The 23,926-nt window shown below is 38.5% G+C and overlaps 1 protein-coding gene across 2 annotated transcripts in view; it reads right to left on the bottom strand.

Annotated features, from left to right (window-relative positions):
- Window positions 1-1,833: 1,833 nt before the first annotated feature.
- Window positions 1,834-23,926, bottom strand: part of ADK (adenosine kinase) — a 269,009-nt gene continuing 246,916 nt past the window's right edge. For both annotated transcript variants that reach the window (XM_062496355.1, XM_062496357.1), the window contains exons 10-11: window positions 19,305-19,391; window positions 1,834-2,116 (exon numbers count right to left, since the gene is read on the bottom strand). In XM_062496355.1, coding sequence (XP_062352339.1) covers window positions 1,992-2,116; window positions 19,305-19,391 — 212 coding nt within the window. In that variant the 3' untranslated portion in view covers window positions 1,834-1,991. The remainder of the gene's footprint in view (window positions 2,117-19,304; window positions 19,392-23,926) is intronic.

Genomic DNA, 23,926 nt, shown 5'->3' with positions numbered 1-23,926 from the left:
TCGTGTAGTAAGAGTGGTGTGGCATATGTGACCATGTACTATAAGCAGGGACTGCAACACATCCATCTTCAGCCTGTCACTTTTTCTTGATTAAAACACATCACATGGATACATCAAGTGAAGAAAGTAGAAATTAACTATGAGATGTAAAAAATCACATTCTTCTGATCAACACATAAAGCCTGAAGACCATGCACATTGCAGGCTCTTAGTTTGGTTTGCCACTCAATTTTCATTCCAACATATTAATTTTTCTTCCTCTCACCTATGCTAGAATGTGGGAAATGTACAGCCTAAAGCTCTTTTGAGAGTAGCACTATGATGAAAGCAGAGCAGTCTTACTTGCCCAGAGCTGTTCAGGAGCAGGTTGGCAGAGAGACAAGGTCTGTACATGAAGCCCTTCTCAGGTAGCCTTTCTCAGGTGTGAGCCACGGGCCGTGCAGAACGGGGGACTCACTGTGCAGTGCCCAAGTCACTGGTGGATGCACTTGCAGGAATCCCACACCAGGTGATCTCTAAGATGAGAGAGCCTGTTGTCCAGTGTGTCAGACTGGACAGCAGACCAAACAAGGGAATTGGGATCTCAGCCTTGATTCCTCCCCACGCTCTTTCCAATAGACAAACTGCAATAACAGCATCCGATTTCTGTGTGTCCTTTGCTCCATCATGGGCAGTGAAGTGGGAACCCTGTGCTGACTTAACATTCTTTGGTGAACCCTAGCCTTTAATTTTTCATCTTTTCTGTGGTACAAACACCAATTTGATGACCCCTCTCTTCCTTACTGCTGAGATCACCCTTGAATACCCACCTGGATACTGAAAGTCACGTACAAAACATTGAGATTTAGCAGGTACTGTGGGTTAAGCACACATGTCTTCTTCCCTTTCCAGTAGGATGCACAGAAGAAAGACAGACATATGCCAAAACAAAACCAGGAGTTACTGTATGACAATTTTTTATTTATCAGTATCAAATTACATAGCAAATAATGAACGCAGTGTCAGATCATCTTCTTGAATACTGTAAATACAAACAAAATCCACCATATTGCTTAATTATTCAAAGTAAATTAAAAGTTTAAAAATGTGCGTTTCAGAGATTCCATTTGGCATATCCTGTCAATATATCCTGCATAAATATTTCTGTACCTCATTTTCATTATGTGTACCTTAATGCAGCCTCTCGAAAACACACATGGAAGAGATAGGACCTATCTGTATGTTTATTTTCATCACCAACTCATGCATCTGCCCTGAAATCACTGAAAGTACCTATCTGCTAGCTCACCTGTCAGATAAAAGTGACTGTACCTATAGACCTAGAGATGTACTGACAGATAAAAGCGGCCAGACCCAAAGCTACTGCCATCAGTGCAAGATGGCTGAATGCAAAGATATCACAGCTGTGGACCAGGTCTTGAAATTACTGACAAAACAGTGATGTTCTCTCATGGAAGCTGGACTAGCTGATAGCCAGATTTTGTACACTGCAATATGTATGGGAATTCCTGGGACATTTACACCACTCTTTACATAGGTCTGACTCCACTAGATAGATAGAACAACTCCCTGCTTATAAGGTTAAGTTATGAATAAAATCAGGTCTGCCGATTTCATGTAAGTTGAACAGCATTTGGCCACAGCTGGATACAAACTAGATAATTCAACAGAATTACTTTAATGGCGTTAATCAGCTGTGTCACTTAAATGGGACTTCCTTGGAAACTGTGTAAATAGAACAGTTTTTCCTGATGGATGAGACAATAAGCTTCACTTAGCACTGTTCCCAAAAGTTAAGACTACTGAGACGTGGTAGATGTATGAAATGGAAAACACCATAGAAATATATATTTTGTTTAGAATACAATGAACAGAAGTACAGAAGCGTTGATGCAGGTACTGGAAAGGTAAGGAAAAGGAAGGAGGAAGAATTTAGGCAGCAATCCCATGGCAACACAGAAGTTACTCTTGATCCCTCCAATTCACCACTATCAGTGGAAGTCAGGCTTCTCTGGAAAGGTGCAACCTGAACGCTTGATAATGACGCTGGCTGCGTAATGTCCAGCCCGGATGCACTCAGTCACTGGCCGATCATAGACGAGCTGGGACAGAAAGCCTATGGGACAGAGTGGGAGAGAAAGAGAAGGAAGAAAATGGTCAGATTAGTTTTCTGAGTGTATGTGACTGTGTCTGAGTTTGTTACAGAGCAAAGCACTGAAATCCTGGCCTGCCTGCACGTACCCCTGCAGCCTGGGCAGTTTAAATTGAGAATTGCACCTGAGTGACCTGCGGGGCTGGAGTGGTGCTGCTGCTATTTCTTTGTGAAGTCTCCATTTGGTAGCTTCCAGCAAATTAAAGATTATCAAGACTGATCATTATTAGTATCCTCAAAATTATTTTAACAGAATTCCTGTTCTCTCCTTTATAGAGATAACTCTTGATTCCTCAAAGAACATTTTTAAAACAAAGAGGCAATTTTCCCCGCTGAAGAGAGTTCCTTCTGTTCTCACTGGCTACAGCTACAACACAATTGTGTGCAAGCTTTTCTCCAAAAAAGAAAGGCATGTAATAGAGAAACATTATATTCAGAGTTACAGGTGCTCACAGTGCAAGGAAAGTGAGAAATTTTTACCTGATGAGGAAAGTTAGATGGCATCTGTTGCCTTTGATAATGGGATATTTAATCTAGATCTTCAGCAACAGTGAGTACCCCATAGCACATGCAGTACCCCCCTGAACAGCAAACTGTGCAGAGAACCAGGCACTGCTCAGAATTGGGGCATGCAGCTGCCACAGCCCGGCACGCATGGCTTGGACACCCAGCAATCACCAGGAGCTGAGTGCTTTGAAAACCTGAGCACCTCCTAAATGAACAGAGCTAGGAAGTCCTAAAAAGGTCCTTGGAGAAGTTTAGTGCAAGCAGCACCAGACATTTTATGGATCTAGTCCCTCATTTCTGAAGCATTTTGTCTTGGCTGAAGCTATTGTGATCAAAAGCATGACAGAACAGAACTTATGGCAGAAGTGAAATTTGTATTTTAAATTTGGAGGAGGTTTTCAAGATGTGAGAAGTAAACCTAGTATCTTATAATTTAAAACCCTACTCTGTCATTTTAGAGGTAATATTTTATTCACTTTTATCCTGTTTTTAATATGTTTCAGACGTATCTCTCTTCCTCATCCAATCACAGAAGGAAAGTGTGACTTGCTCAAGAAAATCAGAATTCTAGCAAGCTGAAAGATGTTCTTTTTAAAGATTTCATCCACCATTTCAAGTTTCTGTCATGCTCAGGCTTTGGGCCTTGGCAGTACAAATGTAGTCTTGAAATCATGTCTCTGCTAAGTACTGTGTAAAACTCCTAAGTACCAACTTCTGACATACTACAAATTTTATTCAAAGCTGATATGTTTTGCTAGCTTGCTTCCATATTCACTTTCTCTGCGCATCTGGGTTACTATTGGGAAAAAGTTCCACATTGTATTGTGATGCTGTCATTTAACCTGTGCTCCGTTTCCAAGTATTTCCTTTTTTGGTACACTACAGCATAATTTTATAAGATAATGAAGATATTTTATCATATACATGATGTCTGCTCTTTGGAAATTAAGTATCATGTAAAACAAGAAAAATAAGGTTAGATTAATGAAGTATAATACTGGTGAGCAAAAGACCTGTTTTCATCAATTACCAAGATCTATCTTGGCCTCTCGGTCATGACTGACAGTGAAAAGAAGCCTAATTGATATACAGTTTTCTCTAAACTGCACCATACTGGAGAAGAGTTTGAAACTACAGTATCTATAAATCAAACACTTTTCATTGGAATAGGGAGGCCATAGAGAGTAGGCAGATTAGTTAAAAAATGAGAAAACTCATATATTTCTGACATCAATGCTTTTCTAGGGGATTACATATAGGCTGGCATTTCACAGATATTGACTGACACTAGCTGGGAAAAAAATGACTCCTTCACGAACAAAAGATAAGTCCATAAGCACAAATGAAGAAGACAGGAGTCATCAGTATACAAAGAAAAGAATCTGAAACAGGAAGAAATTGTGCTGTGAGTGCTATCACTGATGGCAGTCAGGGATGACAGACAACACAACTGTGGCAGAATGGTCCAGCTGCAATAGTTGGGTAACAGTTGAGAAATTCAAACAGCATGCCTGGCAGAAATCAGATAGTTTCTGAATAACGAGATGAAAATGGTCTGCTCTCCATTAAATTAACATGCATTCTTAGGAGAAACTTTCTTGGATACATGGAGGGTGTCAATCATTAAATTTAAACTGCCTGGGAGGCAGAAGCTTGCCAGTGTGCTTCTGGGTGGTTAAAACTTGAGAGAAAGTTGTAACCATATGTAAAGTGAGGCTGTTCAGACAGTCCATTTCTGACTCAGTAAGTATGAAGATGCACTGGGCAGGTCTCCAAAGGCAAACATGGGGCTAGTTGAATTCAGAGGGAGGTTTATACAAGAAAGAACAACTATCGTCTACATTTATGATCAAGGCATCAAATACACACTAAGATGAGAAAATCCACAGAGCAAAGGACCATAAAACATGAATTACTTTTCAATATCAACTAGATTGACACTGTCATCACCTCCCAGGCTCATTGTAGTTTCAAGTTAGTATGAGTCTTTTGTCTTCAGTGAAGCTACTTCTTATTTATTCTGATCTAAGTGAAAGCAGAGCCAGGTGAAAAAACATCTTGTTCTAATTGGGGATAGAAATGAGAGATCTCTGTGATTTAAGAGTGTTGCAGAAATGACATTACGTACAGCTGTCATATATGAGATACGTAGAAACTGCAGTGGGGAGTTTGCCCTCAAACCATTCTCTTGTCTGCTGAGTTTCTCTTAAAAGGTATGTGTTTCATAGATGAAATGGAAATAGCAGTATCTGACACAATATCGCATCGAATGACAATACAAACACACATATCACAAACAGAACTACATCACACAGTAAGACTAGGCAGTTGGCAAAGCAGACCCCAAGGGAACACCAGAAAGCAGTGTTATTTGAGCACAGAAGCAAAGAGCTCTATCAGGTTGGCTGCCTTAGCTGCAGAATGTTCTTTTTAGTTAATGCGGTAAAAAGCAACATGGTCAGAATATAATTCAGAGTTTGCCTCCCCCAGTGCAATGGTGATGCAAACCCCGTGAGTCATACTCTCAAGGCATGGATTCAGATCTGAGTTCCAGCTGAAGAAGTTACTCCCCCATCTGTTTTTCACCATGCTGCTTTGCTGCTGGTATAACCTGATACCCTGTCAAAACGAGCCAGATCAATTTAAACAGTAGCTGTTGAGCAGGGGATCTTTGCTAACCCAGCTGATTGAAACTGAAGTGGGTTAGTAAGCACTCAAACAGCCCGACCAGCGAGCGGGGCGGTGGAGGGGAGATGAGAAGCAGTTGAAGGCTGTAATCTTTTAAGGTGCCATGATTGGAAATGCAAGAAGATAAGTGAACATGGCTTCAGACTTACTTCACACTCCTCCTACAAGTTCAGAGACCAAAAGGGCAGGATTGAACTCTGATCCTGTATCACAGGTCTGGGATCACAGACCTAGATATCCCAGCACATACTAAAAGTAGCTCAGCATCTCCTTCATTTCTGTGTGGTCTGAACTGGTCCCTGGCTATCACTGGAACGGAGTGCAAAAAGCAGCAGTAAATTTTGGCTACACCACACAGCCTCACTTCAAGTATTTTACCAAAACAGCTTCAGACAATATTGTTAACTATGTTCAAACTGCAGTTGTTCTGCAGTAGCATTTCTGCACTGCTGAAGCTGTGGATGGTGTTGCAAGCATTGTGCACCACTCATCACACTAGAACACAAAGGCAAGAGCCAAACTCGAGGCTTCCCCATCTGCCTCCTGCCCTGTTATCTTATCCAACATGCTAACTGTTTATAGAGTAAGGCAAAAGGCAGTTGCAGGATGTCTAGCAAGCCATCTTGATGTAATGACCCACCTTGGTAAGCTTTCAGAGTAGACTAGAATGCCTTTTGTCCTTCACAGGCATGGATAGCAACCACCATGGCCAAGTAACCACCCTGCACCTAACAATGATGACAACTTCTTTGGAACTGGGTCCAATTCATCCCACTGATCTTACAAGAAAAAAACCACAACTTTGCTTCAAAAGTTACTTTAAACCTTGGAGTGCTAAAAAATGTATTTACATTCTCAGATGACAGAAGAAATTATAACACACCAATAGCTATTTTTGTCCCTTAAATATTTCTTTTCTGCTCAGTAGAAAAAAAGGGGCTCTGGAATCACTTTGCTCTGAAAAGTGTGCCTGAAATAATTGAGAGTTAATCTTTACTATCTCCAGTTTCCTTACTACATATTCTCAAAGACAACATTTGCAATTGTTAGGTCAGCAAACAGAATGAGGGATGGAAAAGTGAAGTTGCTTTGTTCCTTTTCGTGCTCCCCACCAAATGGAATGTCCTGTAAGCCAAGTGCCAGAAGTAGGGCTTGAGCCCCAGAGCCAGACCCAAACTGAGGCCCTCGCTGAGACCAGCTCAAATATCTTTGGGAATCTCAGTACAAGTTTGAAAAGACACAGCAATACGGACCACTGACTGACAAAAAAAGGTGTTGTCTTGACTTTGTTACTCCTTAGAGGGGAGTAGCACTTAAAATTCATTAAAGGAGAACCAAGTTGATTTTCTAGCAGAACAGGTATTTCAGAGGCAATTTCACTGAAATCAGTGATTTCTTTGAAAGTGTTATTTCCAGATTATTAGTGGTAATTCTGAATGAACACTTAGCACTAGTGCAGTAGGGCAGGAATGTGGGAGTCTGATAGTGGAGATTTAAAACAGTTCTGGTCTGCTCCAGTAATGGTTTAACAACACTTAAAAACAGCTCATATTGAAGCCAAATGTTTCATTTCAAATTGTACACTTGACAATTAATTTTAATGACTGTTAATTACTAATGCTGGCTGAAAATCCATTTATAGCCTCCGACACCCAGCTACCCCACTACTCATCTTTCAGCAGTTTCTTTCGCACTTTCAACCTTTATAAAATGCCTAAGGCAAAATTATTAATTCTTTTTAATGCAAGAGAGAAAAACTGAAAAAAAATCCAGTTATCAAATGCATCAATTATAAATAACTACAAGCTGAACCTGCGTCAGAGCCCCTCAAAATCTTTTTGCTATGGGATGTTCCCAGACAATTCTGCTTCCAGATGAACCCTGAAGCATATAACCTATGCTAGCCAGGCCATTCACTATCAAAATTGTCCCAGCCACAAAAAGGATCATGACCAGTTTAGCTGACTCCTCTTTTTTGCATTTAAAATTTCTACAGCCTAATTGGTGAACTGCACTTTTAAAAATGGTGTTATTCCACCGTGGGGACAGCTGCAAGCACCTTTTCACACTCTTGTTCACATACAGAATTTATCACAGTTGCTGGGACACTCATCTATTTTTATGTGATCCCACTAGATTTCCAGGCCAGGAGTGTGGGAAGATGCAGTTTTCAAGAAATATTACCCAACCCATGAAAAGCCTTGTAGCTGATATGACTGGGGCTTTTTTTTTTTTTTTTTGAGGTCTTTTAGCACTGTTGGAGTGGGGTGATGCTGTAGCACATGCCTGGTCAGCAGTAACCAGGTGATTGGCAATGCTGCTGCCAAGAGCCAACCAGCCACCCTAGATTTTGTAAAAGATGTTGGCATCAGTTGATTCTGCAATGTAGTCACTGAACGACCGTACGTCAACATGCTGAGGTTTCTCCTTTTTTAATTTTGTGGCAGATGGTGGATATTACAGCCAAGAACTGTGGTAAGCCAGAGGCCCTGCCCATTGCTATCAAACCAAATGTTGGCTATTCTAAATGGAAACGTTTTTGATTAAGGGTGGGATTTGGCTTCTGTTTTCATGTCATTTGGCACTGTGGTCTGACACATCAGACTTAAAGTATATAAGACAAATTAAATGTAAGCATCTTCATACACTCTATATTGAGTATATTTCAACCTTCAAGCACTTTAGCACTTTCTCTCTCAAAATTTACTGTAAAAATGATTCCATACATGCATATATATGTTATTAAATACAAATGTATATGCATAGAAACATGTGTCTTTTTCTCTCCTTTAAAATGAAATGGCTCTGTGCTTATACAGAACTGTAGTGCCAGGCTAATTACAACTGAGAGAAAAAAGGTTACCAACCCTTCCATAAAAATGGTCATTTAAGATGTATATCTAACAAGTGGCAACCTTGAAATCTCTCACTGGAAAGAACATTAGAAAATCCGTCCTGACTATACCACTGGAGGAAAGTTTTAATAAAAACTAATTAAACTACAAAAATCTCAAGTGGTTAACTGATTTTAGGGGCTAAATTTCTGGCAATTCTAATTATCCTCTTGTGGCTTCACTTAAAGTTTCACAACCATGACAGATGACAATGAAAAACTGCAGTTAAATTCATCCTCCCTGACACCGTGCTAAGCACTAGCTTCTCCCTCTCCAAGTAAAATCAATACCATGTTTGAGTAAACACGTTTACAGCTTTATTAGGATGTCTTGCTTGTTCTGTAACAGCGACTTGAAGCTGTGGTAGCAAATCGACTCAACTCAGTTAAACCTAGAGAGCTGAGTAAGAGGCTCATCGATAAGGTTGTTATATAAATAAACTGCAGGAGACCAGAAAGCTGGAACAAACAGCTTGGTAAATGTCAATATTTTTACTTCCAGAAAATGACAAAACCATGAGATCACGACTAAAATGTTTCAGAAGTCTGTATTTACTTTATTTAAAAAACGGTCACGTGCTAAAAGCATTTCACTGCCTGTGTACAAGAAACTTATTCTTTTATAATCAGCAGCATGAATACTAAACTGAGCATGTTTTAAGAAATGTAGTGATATTGGTATTGCTATGCCTATCCCTCTTGTTTTCTTCTTATTTATGGACACATTTTCAGTGCATTGAATTTCTGTAAGGATCACTCAAATGGGTGTACATCTTCCTCAGTCTGAGGTTATATAGTCATTTATGGACTCATGCAAATAATACAACTTTGCATTTACTAGACAGCTATGAATAAGTGAAAGGCGTGTTTTCAGTTTAGCAGCCTTTTCCTGGAATGGAGAGGAGGTGTTGAATACACAAAACAAAAAAAAGAACGCAGTCTCTAAAGCTTTAAAGCATTACATGTGGAAAATGTTAATGAAAGATTTCTGCAGAAATGTGACAATAACAAAGAAGAAATAAAACTTCATTACATCCCTGTTATTCCATTAGGAATCACTCAAAGCTGAATAATTTCATTGCACTGCACCTCATTGCCACTGTTTGGCTCTACTGGGCCATCTCACTGCAGCTCAGAGAACAAGGTGTCAGCATAGCTCCCAGGGCCTGCATGTGCTCAGGCCCACCTGAGACTCCCTCTAAGGAAAAGCAGCAGTCTCCTTCCTTTGATGCTTGCATGCAATTAGGAATGGTGTATGCAGCTGTGTGGTGGCTTGCTCCTGAAGGCTGTGCTATGGATTGAGAAAACAGACCCTGAGGTGAAGCCTTCTTAGACTGATGTGAGTTTTCCTATCACTGCCCTGTGCCTTGACTGCACACTGTTCACCTGCTGAGAGGGGACAGCCCAACGCTGGAGCTTTCTTGTATTTTGTTATAAATATAAGCAGTATTTTTTCCTTTGACATCCTTCCACATTAATCATCCTTAGCAGACTCCATTTATAACCTGTTGCGTATCACTTCTGTTAAATTCCCCAGCACATCTTACTGTCTAAGAAAAGAACCATTTCAGTCTATAATATACTCTAAGAAAGATGTGATAGAGAAAAATGATCACAAAGTTATAACTTCTCATGGTTTGGTCCTATTTTTCATTTTTAAGTCCACATAACGAGTGTTGGGAAATTTCCTTTAGGATCAGAGTCTGGTTGCCTTAAGCTTGTCTTTGGCAGCCTACAGGGGAAACGTGATTAAAAAACCCCCTCCAAGCTTACAAGGAGTATCCCAGGCACTGTATGTGCCAAACCAGAAACAGGTATTTTCACTGGAAGTATCTTCTCTATTTGAAAAAAAAGAAAATAGTTTTCAAGCTGATACTTCTTTTTGTATTTCCTAAAAGCATTTCCTGGAAGTGTTCTTCAAAATCTGAAATTCTACTTGGCAATTTTTGAGACAGAAGAGTGAAATAAGCTTTCTTTTGTTAGTACCTGTGGAAAGTTTCTGAGCCTCAAATCTGTTGTATTGACACTAAATGCTGCCAATTACTACACATACTGCGTGGAATAAGAGGAAGAGAATTGCACTAATTTACTACTGATATAATGAAGTTCTAAGGATAATAAAATGGAATCACACATCCTATCCTCAACTCAGTTTTTAACATACAATCAAGTGTGAAAAAGGTTGCACGAATGTAACTTTATAGCCAAGATTCATATGCACAAAAGTTAGGAGATTTGAAGTTGCATTTGCAGAACGACCATTTCTCAGGAGAGTTTTATTTGCAGGTGTGCTTCCACACAGCCAAGCCAGCAGTATGTAAAGGGACTCAAAAAGCAACACCCAGTGCAGTGGGAATATGGGAACTAGGCAGCCTGTGAATTTCCTGGCTTTTGTGGGCTGAAATAGCCTACCCTAGCATTATATTCATAATGCTCCTATTTTAATACAGTGACACTTAATAGCTTTTGCCTCTTTAAAGATCTGTTACAGTTCTGGATTGATAGCACAAATTTACTGATCACCAAAACCAGTAACATCCCCTACTACCATTGCTTTTAACTGGGACCACGTTTTTTCTTTTAATTCCTTTTTACTGCAATTTTGCCATCTTCACACTTCAAGTATGAGCCCATTGCAGTGTGGGGGAAGTGAAGAAATTCTGGGAGACTTTACCATTCTGTTACATAACAGAGGAGCTGTGAGAGAGGACCCAGCTTGTGAACACCACGGCCAGAGAAGTGTCCCTGTGGCCACTGTGTCCATGTCCTTAACACCTACCAAAGCATGTTAGATGTCAAACAAACAATATATTTCAGTGTATTTTTGTATTTCATTGTGTGGTGTTTTATCTCCTGCGAATACAGCATCAGCTTAATCTGACACATTGTTTCTTAAGGGACTATATCCTGCCCTGATTCCCAGGGGAATGTTCTTGATGATCCAATCTGACGAGTGCCTCTGTCTCTACTCAGAATACATTAAAATAACACAAAAATATTGCCAACAGTCTGCAAGCAAGGTAATAGTAACTCATTAAAGTAATTTGTAACCTTCCACATTAACATTTTCTTTATCATTACATGATTTTCTAACACATGACACATTAACATAAAATGAAATGTTATGAGGGTAGGCATAGTAGGCATGACAAAGTATTTTAAACGGTGATGATTTGCTTTGAGGCGTTAAGTCAATTTGTAATTGTCCCATAGCTATTACAGCAAAAATTGGAACTTTGTAATTGGTTTTGAAAATCTATTTTTAACACAGTAGGTTTGTTTTTTAAAGTGTACACAATCTATTTGACGTTTATTTTTCACAAAACCTGTCCAGAATGTCACTGAATTTATGGTGAGCTAAATTAGGCCTTATAAAACCAATTTTGCAAAATATTAATCCTCTTGCTGCGTACTGAGGCTCCCTTAAAACTGACGGTGTTAATGACAGCAAGAGAGACACAGAGGCTAAAGGAATCAGCTCCTGCTTCAGCCTAATTAGAAACTTCTGAGGGTTTTTTAATTCCATACACTGATCCTTTTAAGTGGATCTTTTGCTTCTACATGTTATCTAAGAAATGACACCAAGTATACTATGCTTTGCCTTACTTTTATTCTACAATGTCTTTTTCTGGATTGCCTTTAAACGGAATAGGTAAAAAATGTGAATTGCTATATTTACATTAATGTATTATAAGAATATTATCATACATGTGTAATGAAATTAGGAGGAACAGTTAGAGACCAAGAGAAGAGTAGCAATTAAAACAACGAAAACAGTATAATCACAAATGTATTTAGACAATACATGCAAACAGGTTTATGTATAATGTCAGCACAGAAGAGGGTATTCTTTCCAAAGAAATAATTTGGAATAGAAATTGGTAAACAAAGAAGTAGGGAATTAAAAAGAAACCAGAAATAGTCCACGTTTTTTTTCTGAGTGATATCTACTTTTATGGTTCTGTTTAAGTAGCTGCAATTCAAACTGTGGCAAATTTTGAAAATGAGCCAATACTAATGTTGAAATTACTAGCAACTGGCTACACCATTGATCAGAATAATGATATGCCTCTAGTTGAGACTGAGAAAAAAATCAACTAGGAACATATAATCTGGTATCATATAAACTTTCTAGTTTGTAGAAGGTCAGTCACAAAGATAACGTGGTCATCTAATAGCCTGAGTTTATGTGGGATGTTTATCTGACAGAGTTCCCAATGCCATCAGAACACAGGGGTGGTAAGTCATGGACGTGCTGACAGGTTATCCCCTAGCAAGCAAGGACTGATGCCCTCTCTGCAGCTCAGCTATTATACTCCTGTATGCTGTTTATAAACCAGGAGTAGTAAAGATGGGAAAAATGGGTTGTCAGTCAAAGTGCTGATGACACTAAGTATTTTTATTTCAAAGCTTCCTATCTCATCCACCATGATCTCAGTAACAACAGGATTGCTCAGAGGCAATTAGCCACCAATATCATACAAGTGAAAACTAAGGGAGTGCTGCTTTCTGTTATAACACTTATCTTTACTTCAAAGAAAAGCCAGAACAATTCAAAGCAGTATCCCCTCTCTCTTTGCTGATAAATTTTATAGCAAAAATCAGCCATTAGAAGTTACATGCACACACATATTTAATTGATATTGCCAAAAAAAAATCCCGTGCTTGCAGCTGGCAAGTGGCTCTGCATCTCAGAGCTCTGGTGTTATCAGAAGGGAGTACTTCACAGCAGTAACATTTTATCCACTGTATTACTCTCTATCAAATATGATTAAAAAATGATGACAACTTAAACAAGTAGAAAAACCTTATAAAAATTAAAGACTGCTATAAGTGGATGAAGTAGCTTCTGATATCACATTCCTGCTGTTTAGTAAAGAACTGTTCCCAGCTCCTTGTACTCCTATTTCAACAAATCTAGAAAGTTCTAGGGGCAGTGAACACTGGAGGGAGAGCAGCCCTTACAGCACAGATTTATACAGAGAGGAGAATACAACAAATAAGAGAAATATTCATTTTTAGTATAAACAAATTCTTCCCCAGTCTTCAAGAGCCCTAGAAATCCATTAAGTAACTTTCTTTTTAATATAGTCACAAGCTTACTCACAATTTAGTGCTCTGAAAAAACATTGAAATCTGTCTGCTGAAGGCATTATCAGATTTTTTGCATGTTTAGCACTCCTGGAATAGCCATATAGGAACTATTCATGAGAACTCATTTCATTTCTCACAGGTGCACGTGCCTCTGTCCCCACAATGCTTGCACAAGAAATACATAAGGGACTTATTAGACAGAGTCATGAGTACAGTCCCTCTTTGCCCTGGAACAGATTTATTGCAAGAAGATGGAATCCCCACTCTTTGAGCTTCTTTTTTTAATTTGGTCAGCTCCTACTCTGGAGCCACCAACATCACCCTCCGAAGATTCTGAGTCTGGATTTCCAGAGAAGCAGGAACTGGCACCTATAATACCTATAGGATTAAAATTCACAGGACCATAACACAATTTAGGTGAGAAGGGACATCTTTAGGTCACTTGCTCCAGCCCTGACTTAAGGCAGGGTCAACTCAGATGACGTCAAATCCTATCAAGATTATTTTCGTATTTTAGAAATCACTGGATTCCCTCCATAAATGACAGATGCTACATAACAACAGCATAAGAATTATTATACTGGTTTCAATTATGTTTCCATTTTTATCAATATTATATTTGTTCAAAACCACCAGCTTCAGCCAAGGTACTCCAAAGCTATCCTAGTGTGTTCAAAAAACAGAACCAGACCTTTTTATCAAAGAAGTTTCTGAATCAAACACTTAATAGTAGAGGAATAATAATGACCAATTATTCTGTGCTCTAAGTATTATTTGTAAATCTGTGTTTTTATTTCTTGTACTGTAGTTTTACATATACACATACATGTATATGTACATGCATAATATATTCAAAGAATGCTTCGCATTGAAGATAGTATTTCAATATTTCAATAATGTAGAAGTATATCAAATATTACTTAGTTCTGGAATCAAAGCTGGATGTCACTCTATCAAAAATCATTTGCATTTACCTCACGAACAGAGGCTGAAATTTGAACAATGCGAGAACCTTTAGGCAAACTCCTACAAGTCCAAGGTCTTTATCTAATTTGTAGAGACGTTTAGATTAAGATGGCAAAATAATGCTTGGAATTAACCTCTCTATTAAAGATGAGGAAATGGCTTTATTGAAACAGTTTGGCTCAAATGGAATCAGAAAGAGGGAAGTATCTTCAGTAAGCCCTGTGGTCCCTAAAGAGGAGATAAGGATGTCATGAGGCCCACAAGGACAAGGACACAAGGACACATGAAAGAGGATGTGCTGCTCTCCTGGTCTCTACCAGAGTAGTTGTCTGATAGCTGACACAGGAGTTGGCCATCTCATAAGGCTCATGCTGGGCTTCACAAGAAAGAGGGAGAGAGAGAAGTGCTTATTCTGTAAGAACGTGCACCAGAAAATTGTGACTGTAGCTTTCAAACTCTAGCTAGCAGCTTTATGAGACTCCTCAGCACACGAAAGCTGTCAATGCCATTTTTAAATTGACAGGTGGTTTGAGCCATTGACCTCCCCTTTGATACTGACAGAGGCAAATTGATATCAGCTCCTATCTGGCACAGTACAATGCTTAATGATGAGCTCCTTCTACCTTGGGATTTCTTTTCCTTGAGAATGGTATAACATCTTTATAGCATGGCGATAAGCAACACCCGCTTGCTGCAATCATTCTGTCACTGCCTTATCATGCTACTTGAAAATGATTTGTGGTTCCATTTCATACTCTAGTACTTTTCATGTAGTGTATGACTAAATCATAGCAGATTATTAAGTCAATATATTTATATTGATGGAACCTGAAGAAACATCGATTTTACACCTTCTCCTATTCATTTGTTATGAACTCTGTACTCAGGTCCAGGGACTAGACAGATTCTAGGGGGGAGATTTTGCAGAAACAATGGCAGCAACTATGAGAACAGATGCTTATTGTTTTCATTAGTTACGGTGGCAGTGACAAAGGGGAGTTCAAACAGAAGGCAGGCCTACTCTGGCTAAAGAGCAGGATGGCATAAAGGAAAGCACACGATGGTAAAACTACCCATATTTCAACTATTTATTGCCATTAAGAACACTTTTGTTATCATTACTGCAATGGTTCAAAATGGGGCTGACTAGTAATTAATAAATGTTAATTTAATGAGCACTAGAATGCTCCCCTAACTCTACAAACTAAGGCTGTAATTAAGGGGACTCCTGCTACATAAGCCATGTCAGCAAAGCTCAAGCAATTTGTCAACATCATAAGAATCTGGAGGTAGAATTGCAACTTTAATTTATGGGTATTTCAGGAATTTATAACCAAGTATCTGTGGTACTCTTGAAAACCACAGGAGGTGCTGACATGCTACAAAGTAAACCATTATTGCTTAAACTTGTAAAAGGTAGCAATGTTGCTGGTAAGCAATAAAAGCAGAACTGTGTTATTGTTGTTTAGAGAAGTGCTTTTAGCATAAAGATACCTGCAGCAATTTTAAAACCCGGTTTCTTTTTCATGTACTTCACCAGCCTGAGTGGCAGATGACTTGATGCCTGCAGTAAGAGGCAAGAAATTCAGAGATATTCCTGGTGCCAACTTAATAAAACCACATTTCAACTGAAGAATGTGGTTTATTTCTTGCTGCTAGCTGTTGGGGTGAGCTAGTTCTCCTTGCAGGCTGGCGGCTTCATGTTCAGAGATGCTGAACTCCTGAATCAACTCACAGAGTTACAAGTGCCCAGAAACTTTGTGTCTTTAAACTTTTTCTTGACTTTAAGGTCTCAAGAGCTTCACTAGTTAGATTGGCTCTACTAAAATAACCCCATGGTTTTACTTTTTCCAACTTTTATATGGAGAAACATATGAGGGCTGATTTGCCAAGTTGGCATAAATATTGAGAAAGAGTTTCCCTACAATCTCTGTTATACCTCTGCAAGAGAATGCCTCTGTGAAAGGCCTTCCAAAATATGATAGAGTCTAACAAACTGGACCTCCTAATGCAAAACAAATCTTGTTTAATCGGGTTAGTCCTCATTATATCCCACGTTCTCCTCTCAGCCAAGACACCTGCTCCTGAAACACCACTGTTCAGTCATGTTAATGCACTGGTTCCAGAGAAGTATGGGAAACATTGCCATGGGAGTCTTGTTCTCTGCTGTTTGAATAAAAGAACTAGGTTTCCCAGAGAGGACATTGTAACACCGTGTGAATTTTTTAGTTAAGGGATTAATTTTGAAACATTTTACTAGAAGGACCCTAAAATCAAAACATTACATATACTGTTGCCTAGGTAGTAACAACTCATAAAAACCTCATTCAAAGAAAAGAAGCAGAAAAGCACTGAAGAGAATATAACTTTCCTGTTGTAAAAATTCTCAGGACAGTAACATTGCAGCTGGCTCAGTGCTTGACCCAATGCTGGAAGATATGTATGTTGAGCAGCATTACCTACACTACTGTGCAGGGCTTGCTGCTAAGGAGATGTTCAAGAACTTCTGCTCCAAACACACACTTTGAAAACACATGAAAAGTGTGGCACAGATAAAATACAGACACCTCCCCCAAATGAAACACAGACCAAATCAAAGCCTATCCAGTCTAGTATCCTATTTCCTACATATGGGAAGGAAAATTAAATGTCTCCTTGAAGAAGGAGACCACAGCACACATAAGACTAGAATCAGCTGTGTATCTAGACTGTTATAAGCCCCAGTTCACCCATCTGGACTAAACTCAGGAAAATCTATTCTCTGAGGAGGATAAATGATCAATTTATTATTTATGGAGTGACAGAGGAGAACTGAGACATCCCAGAAGCCAATGGAAGAACTATGTATATTCCAAAGCTCATGCTGCTTTGAGTCACAGGAGAGAGAAGCATGGCGCAACAAGAGGCTGAGCTCACACACCAACACTCAGGTAAGTGTCTGACTACAAGGACAGCTCAGACAGATTTTCCATGGCTGAGCTGACTTCCATTAGAGAGGGAAAAGAAATCAGCTGTGGTCCCTTCTCTGATAGTGAGGGAGAACAGTGCAATGCACTGGACTGCACTGCACTTGTGCCCCAATGAAAAAGCATCTGATGCCTCAGCACTATCTGTGGGGCAACTGAGGATAATATACGTCCATAAGCAGTGCTACAGGACTTTTGTTAGGATTATCCCAAATACACAGGATCTTGCTGTATCTTAACAGTTAGAATGATAAGGGAGACTTAATATTTTAGAATATCCCTTCACCCTCTCTCCCACAGCTGAGCATTGTTCACATCATTTTTCCCCTTAGAGAAAGGAATCTCACAAGTGATCCAAGATCAGCCTGACAGGATGTGCCCCAGCTCCTTACACTGCTGGTGGAAGCCAGTAGTTTGGAATAGAGACTGATCTGGTTTATATGAGCCTTTCCATTCAGGATATTCTGATTAAAGTCAATGTTTTAGCCCTTCTACAGAAAACTGGTGGCCATGGCAGTACCAGGGAAAAGGATGTAATTTAAAGAGGAAGGGTTTTGAGAGATCTGTTTTTAAATTTGATCTATTATATTATGAAACAGTTCTTAAAGCCCTGATTATTTACTTGCAATATTCTTCCTGCAGCTAACCTAGGAAAGAACAAAATTAGGATTATTAAAACAAAAGTCCTGACTTCAAGAGGCCTAAAACTGAAGAATAGAAAATAAATACAACCTGAGATAAACATGGCAAGACTTATTCTCTTTTCTTTCCTCCCCTCACAAGAACAGCAGCTTTCTGGCACAGCTAATGCACAGAGCAAACATATACAAGGACAAGCACTTGAAGATGATCTTATTTATGTTATAGTCACTGTTACCTACTGGTTCAAATTTAGTCTTGTTTGTGATTTAGGAACAATAGAGAGTGACAAGCATGTTCTAAAAGGTGTATGAATAATGCAATCTAATGTGTTTCCCTCTACTTCTGTTCTTTTTGATTCATGAAAGCACTGAAGTAATGAGTAAAACATTCCCATTCCCAGAAAGATTTAAGTATATACTGAACATTTATCTTTGGTTTAAATGCTGTATTAAGTAAGGATGGAATTACTCACATGGTTAAGATTAAGCTTATGTTGAATATTTCCTTGAAGTGAGGTTGAGTATTTTCTTGAAGTGGGACACAATTCTGAAGCTTTAATTTTGTAACACATTGCTTGTTATCCCCTTCATAGCTACAAGACTGTGCCCTGCAATTCTATTTATAAAGTCTCTTTTGTAATATTTCCAGTAAATTAGTGACTAATGGAGCCCCTTACAGATACTACAGACTGGATATTAGAGCCTTCAGGATGCAACAGTGCATCACAGAACTACATGGATGAAGGTTACAATGAATGACAGAAATCTTGGATAACACTGAGTTTTGGCTTATATTGAATAATTTTTTTAAACAGGCATAGACATAACATCCTCTTTTTTCCTTAGAGCTTGCGCCAAAAAAAAAAATAGTAGGTTTGCAAATGGATATTAAGCAATGCCAGATATTTTTTGGGGTTTTTTTTAATAGCAAATTAACCCTTTGTGTTCTTTTCTGATGTCCAAATAATTGTATTGGAAGCAGATGTTCCACCAAAATTTACATGATCACAGACATTATGCTCACTTATTAACATACTGTTTAATATTCACTACAACCTGTTTTAAAGAACAACAATGTGTTAACATTTAAGCCAGGAGGGATTTCTGTACACTATATAGTACTTGATGCAGCTTGTTTATGCAACAGTCTGACAGATACAATTAATCTCATGAAAACGACCAGAATACAGCATAATGGCATATTATTTTTGAAGTTATAGAACACAGTTTCTCTTTCGAAGTCAGAACTTAATTAAATCATATAACTTCAGGATGCAGAGAAAAGCTGAAAAGAATGAAGCCTGTTCTGAAGGACAAGTTGAATGAAAAAAACAGTAGATGTTATAAAGAGAGAATAATAAAATAATCTCCAAACAACAGAAAGAAGTAAGAAATACCTCCAACAAATGCATCTCCAGCTCCATTGGTATCCACAATTTCACTCTGATCACTCACCAACACAGGGAAAGTAGTCACTTCATTTTCTGTAGAGAAAGGGAAGAATAAAACATGAGCTACTCAGGAATCTGACTTTGAAATGCACAACAAACAGGGAAAATCAAAACAGTTCAAAACTGCGACCTTTAGCATGACAATTTGGGTAAAAATAGATTGGGTTTGTAATTCTGTCTGTATTTACTTCATAGGGATATGGGAACACATTCAAACAAGCCATAAGTTGTGGGCATTTTCATTATTTATGTCCAGCTTCATTTATTTTCTCTTCCTCCTAATACTAAGGACAAGAGAAAAAGACTAAGGAAAAGAGTAAGAGGAAAAAAAAGTAAATCAGACAGAACAACATAAAACACCTGGGCACATGGATAAAACAGAAAATTCATCCCACCAAAAACAGTGCTTTCTGCTAGTGGCAGGAAGGTGAGACAGCCTCCAGAAGGGCAAGTACAAGCCTCCAAAAGATGAACAGAAACTGCTGCATTGTTAAAAGCAAAATAGATGTGAATTAACTGAAATAAAGCTGTGAAATAAAAAGCAAAAACAAGCGTAAATCAAAGTACTTTGAAATTATACCTTAAAAAAAAAAATCCATATATGTAAGAAGCCTTGCAACTTGCCATCTGACTAGATTTGGTTTCCAGATTTCAATGACTTCACTCTCTTCCTCAGTATTTATTTAAAAAACCCCAACTATTTCCTTCAGCTCCCTGCCCTCTACTGGCACTCATTAAATGTATTGCAATAGGTGGATACTCAGCATCTTCACCTCCAATTCACTGCCACACCACAGTTCAGCATAATTACACCACTTAGGTATGATAACTTTAGAGTTCCAGGGTTATAAATTTAATATATGCCACTAATTAATCAGCTATGGCTTTCCAGGTGGTAATGTCATAATGACGTGATAAAAATATAATTACCACCTTGTCACAATACCTTGTTAAAGTGTAAATTACCCCTGTAACAGAGCCAATGGAAGTTCTGCCTCTGGTAGTCAGTATGCATTAAACTGTCTCAGAGCAAACAGATTGTCCTTTGGCAGACAGCAGGAATTACAAAAAAGGGGAGGGGGAAGAAAATCCTGTCAACCAGTGAAAAGAAAAACCATCAGAGCTGTTTTCTTTTAATTTTTGGTAAAAATAGAAATAAAATGGAAAACAGAGCTTCCAGTAGCTGAAACCTGGAGATGAGTAGTTTCTTCACTGTCCAGCAACAGAGCAGATCATAAAAACCACTCTTACACTGACATACACAGTAGCAAACAAGGAAACCTAGTTTGGAAGGCATATAAAGAATTCACAGCCTCAAATCAGGCAAGTCTGTGTATGCTGCAGAGGTACCAGAAGGATCCTGGTTTCTGTGAAATGCAGTGTATCAGCTCTACTGCTCTTCACCATCTGCTACTAAGTGAACCAGGCAGATATAATGATGCTGCCTCCAGAGGGAACTGTTGGCTGGCCCACCAGGAGGGGAGGGGAGCATTAGCAACAACCATCCATGAGAGGCAAAGGAAAAAGGGTAATGAAAAACATAAGATGAATATTCCAATTAAAGAACAGGTTTCAGTCAGTTCTCAGTGCATCCTACTCTCTACCCTGTTAAGAAAGCTATTTAGAAACGTGCTTCAATGCTGTGTTGTGCTCTTAAGATAAGTCTTCAAGAGCAATGTTTTTTAGTAATTTTAACAGGATTCATTTGAATTGGAAATCATGAAAGAGAGGTCTTACATTAAACTCTGCCAGACAAGCAGAGTGTATTCATCCATTTCACAAGAAGGTATATTGATTTGCTCTAGATAATACTAAAACAATGAACAATGTGCTAAGTCTGTTGAAGACACATTGTAATAAACTAACCTGCTTCTTCCCAAGTGTGCATGGGCACACACAGATGTTCCACATTAAATGCACAGCAGACAATTGGATACGCATACAAATGTCTGTGTTTGGGCACAGAGAGTGAATAACGCACGCTGTATTTTGAAAGCTGTAAATGGGGTGTGGCATCAAGTAAGATTGTATTCAAGCACAAATAAAAGTTCTCATCATCATCTTTTTCCTTTCTTTTCCTCTGTCTTGACTCCCTCCCTCAGCTCCCTCTAGTATGTGCAGGCAAGTATTGCACTAGAAGCTCCTATTCTATTCTTTCTGTAGTAGATACAATTGTAAGTAACTGAATTAGTCTAAAACCCTGAATATATTAGGGAAGTCTTCCAGTGTACAATTTTTTTGAATTTTTTTTTCTGGTCACAGTTTTCCATGTCGACCTGGGTAACACATCTCTCTGTAACTTCCTTATATATTTTCAAGCAGAGCAATAATCTCATATTTTGAAGTGCTGAAGTTTGAGAAGGAGCACGGCTTTGGAGCACATACTAAATTACAAAATATTACCATCTGCACACATCCAATATGCTGGATGTTGACAAATTATTTTTCATTAACCTTAGGAGAACTTATAGCATAGTAGATTCAATCAAACTACATCTGAAAATAACATATATTGGAAGATCAACAAAAGAATACTAAGGTTTGGTTTTGTTTTTTTTTCTTTCCTTTCTTTTACTATATATGAAGTGAGTTAGAATTAAAGCTGCCATTAAATGACATTGCTATGTCTGTGTAATAGCACCGAAAGAGCTGATTTCTCTTACTGATCTGTGTTTTGTAGCAACTAAACACAACAAGATGAATCACGATGAAGCAGAAGTCTCCATTCTGAGTATCCTTGTTTTTGTGAATTTAATGTTGCTTTAATTCATTTTTGGTCCATTTTGCTATAAAACTCCCAAATCCATCATAGTGAACATTGAGACACCTTGGCTAAGTGCACTGGTCATCAGTGGCCTTGCTTTTCAAAGTCAGTTCTCATTTCATTTATCATTCTGAGAGCTTATGAAAGAACGAATAATTACATAAGTGTTTTGAAGTCCAAGCACACTGCTCTGGGCATAAAATCCAGTGTTCTATTTTTATGTAACAAACATCTTCTGTGATACAAGATAATCCACTTGCATATCATTTCCTGGAAGCCCAGAATTGTGAATGCAAATTGCAACAAGGTGACTACAATTAGGAAAATTTTCAAAAATAATCATTAATGAAATCTAAAATGTTGGGGCTCTGATTCAACTTTCAGTGACTTTACATTTGTCAGGAACTCAACTCTTTCAAAATGACATAGAAATAATCAAACAGAGACATTAATGTGACTTCATAGGCTGAAGACAAGGTAAGTTCACAGGTAAGTCAGAAGGATACAGCTTGTTGGTTACTGTAGTTATTATTAATCTCTCACATTACATATATAAAGTGGTGAAATCTCTGTTTATTTTCCTAGGCAAAAATACATGATAGCATATCTGGCTTAACATATTATTGTAGGTAAAACAGTGTAGAGTGATAATAACTGGAGAGCAATAGTAACTGAAAAAACCCAGTGCTCTTTCCATTCTAACACTCTTAAGCTCCCAAAAGAATACAAGCCTATTTCACAATGTTAGCAGAAACAATTGAACTCTGATGATAGGTGCAAATACTACAGGTCTGTCTCCAAACCAAATTAGAATCACAGACTACATGTCTACTCTTAGTACAGTAATAAACACCAGCAAGCAATCATTACATCCAATTAGGCTGAGTACTTTCCTTAACTGGGTCATTTACCAGTCTCTCTTGCTCTTAAAAGTAGATTAAATGTGTAAACTTACATTTAATTACCTGTAACAGAACTCTTACGGGCAACATGTTGGAGTGTCCTTAATTTTGTTTTAAAATAAAATGAAAGGACGAAGGTAGACCTAAAATATATACCAAAAAGGTCCAGCTATTTCCTCAAATAATCCTTTGATCCATGGGTTGGTAGTGGTAGTACAGATGCTTACAAGATGGAGTCACATTCATGTTTCTTTCGTGAGCTTTAACTTGTAAAATAAAGGAACAACTGTGCAACAGAATTCTGTCCTGTCTTCTCCCCACCTCCACCCTCTCTAACTTTCTTTAGATCAGGGGCCAAAAAAAAAAAAAAAAAAGATAAAAAGAAAAGAAAAAAAATGAGACAGGAAGAACATAACGTAGAAACCTGAACTCAAAACCTATAAATGTCTCTGGGCAGCTGCAAGGTAAGAAGTAATGAGAAAAGTATTTGAAACCAGGCCATGTTACTCAGGATGATTTTTAGCTCTCACCTGTCTCCAGAAGGTAAACCACAAAGGGCTACAGGCTCTAAGTCTCTGTATCTTCTTCAGCACATCAGTACATCTTTAAAAACCCTCAGCATAGCCAAACTTTCTCCTGTTTTGTTCACCAGTAAAATTATGCTGCTGCTCTCCTTCACAGAATGATAGGACACTGGGCAGTGCACATCAAAGAGATACTGCAGCTCCCCCACCCCATCAACACAGCACTGGCCAAAGCTATAAGGCAACGTGGGGCAGGGCACTGAACCCCAGCTAGGAATCCTCCAGACTTGCAGTGTTTTGTACTTCAAACCTGGCAGAGCTGATACAGCCTGTCACTTGTAAGCAAATGGAACGAGATCCCACATTTTCAGGCTGGGA

Source organism: Cinclus cinclus, chromosome 7, assembly GCF_963662255.1.
Source record: "Cinclus cinclus chromosome 7, bCinCin1.1, whole genome shotgun sequence".
Classification (NCBI taxonomy): Eukaryota; Metazoa; Chordata; class Aves; order Passeriformes; family Cinclidae; genus Cinclus; species Cinclus cinclus.
The sequence above is the reverse complement of the archived record's forward strand: the minus strand, read 5'-3'. Positions and strand labels throughout refer to the sequence as shown.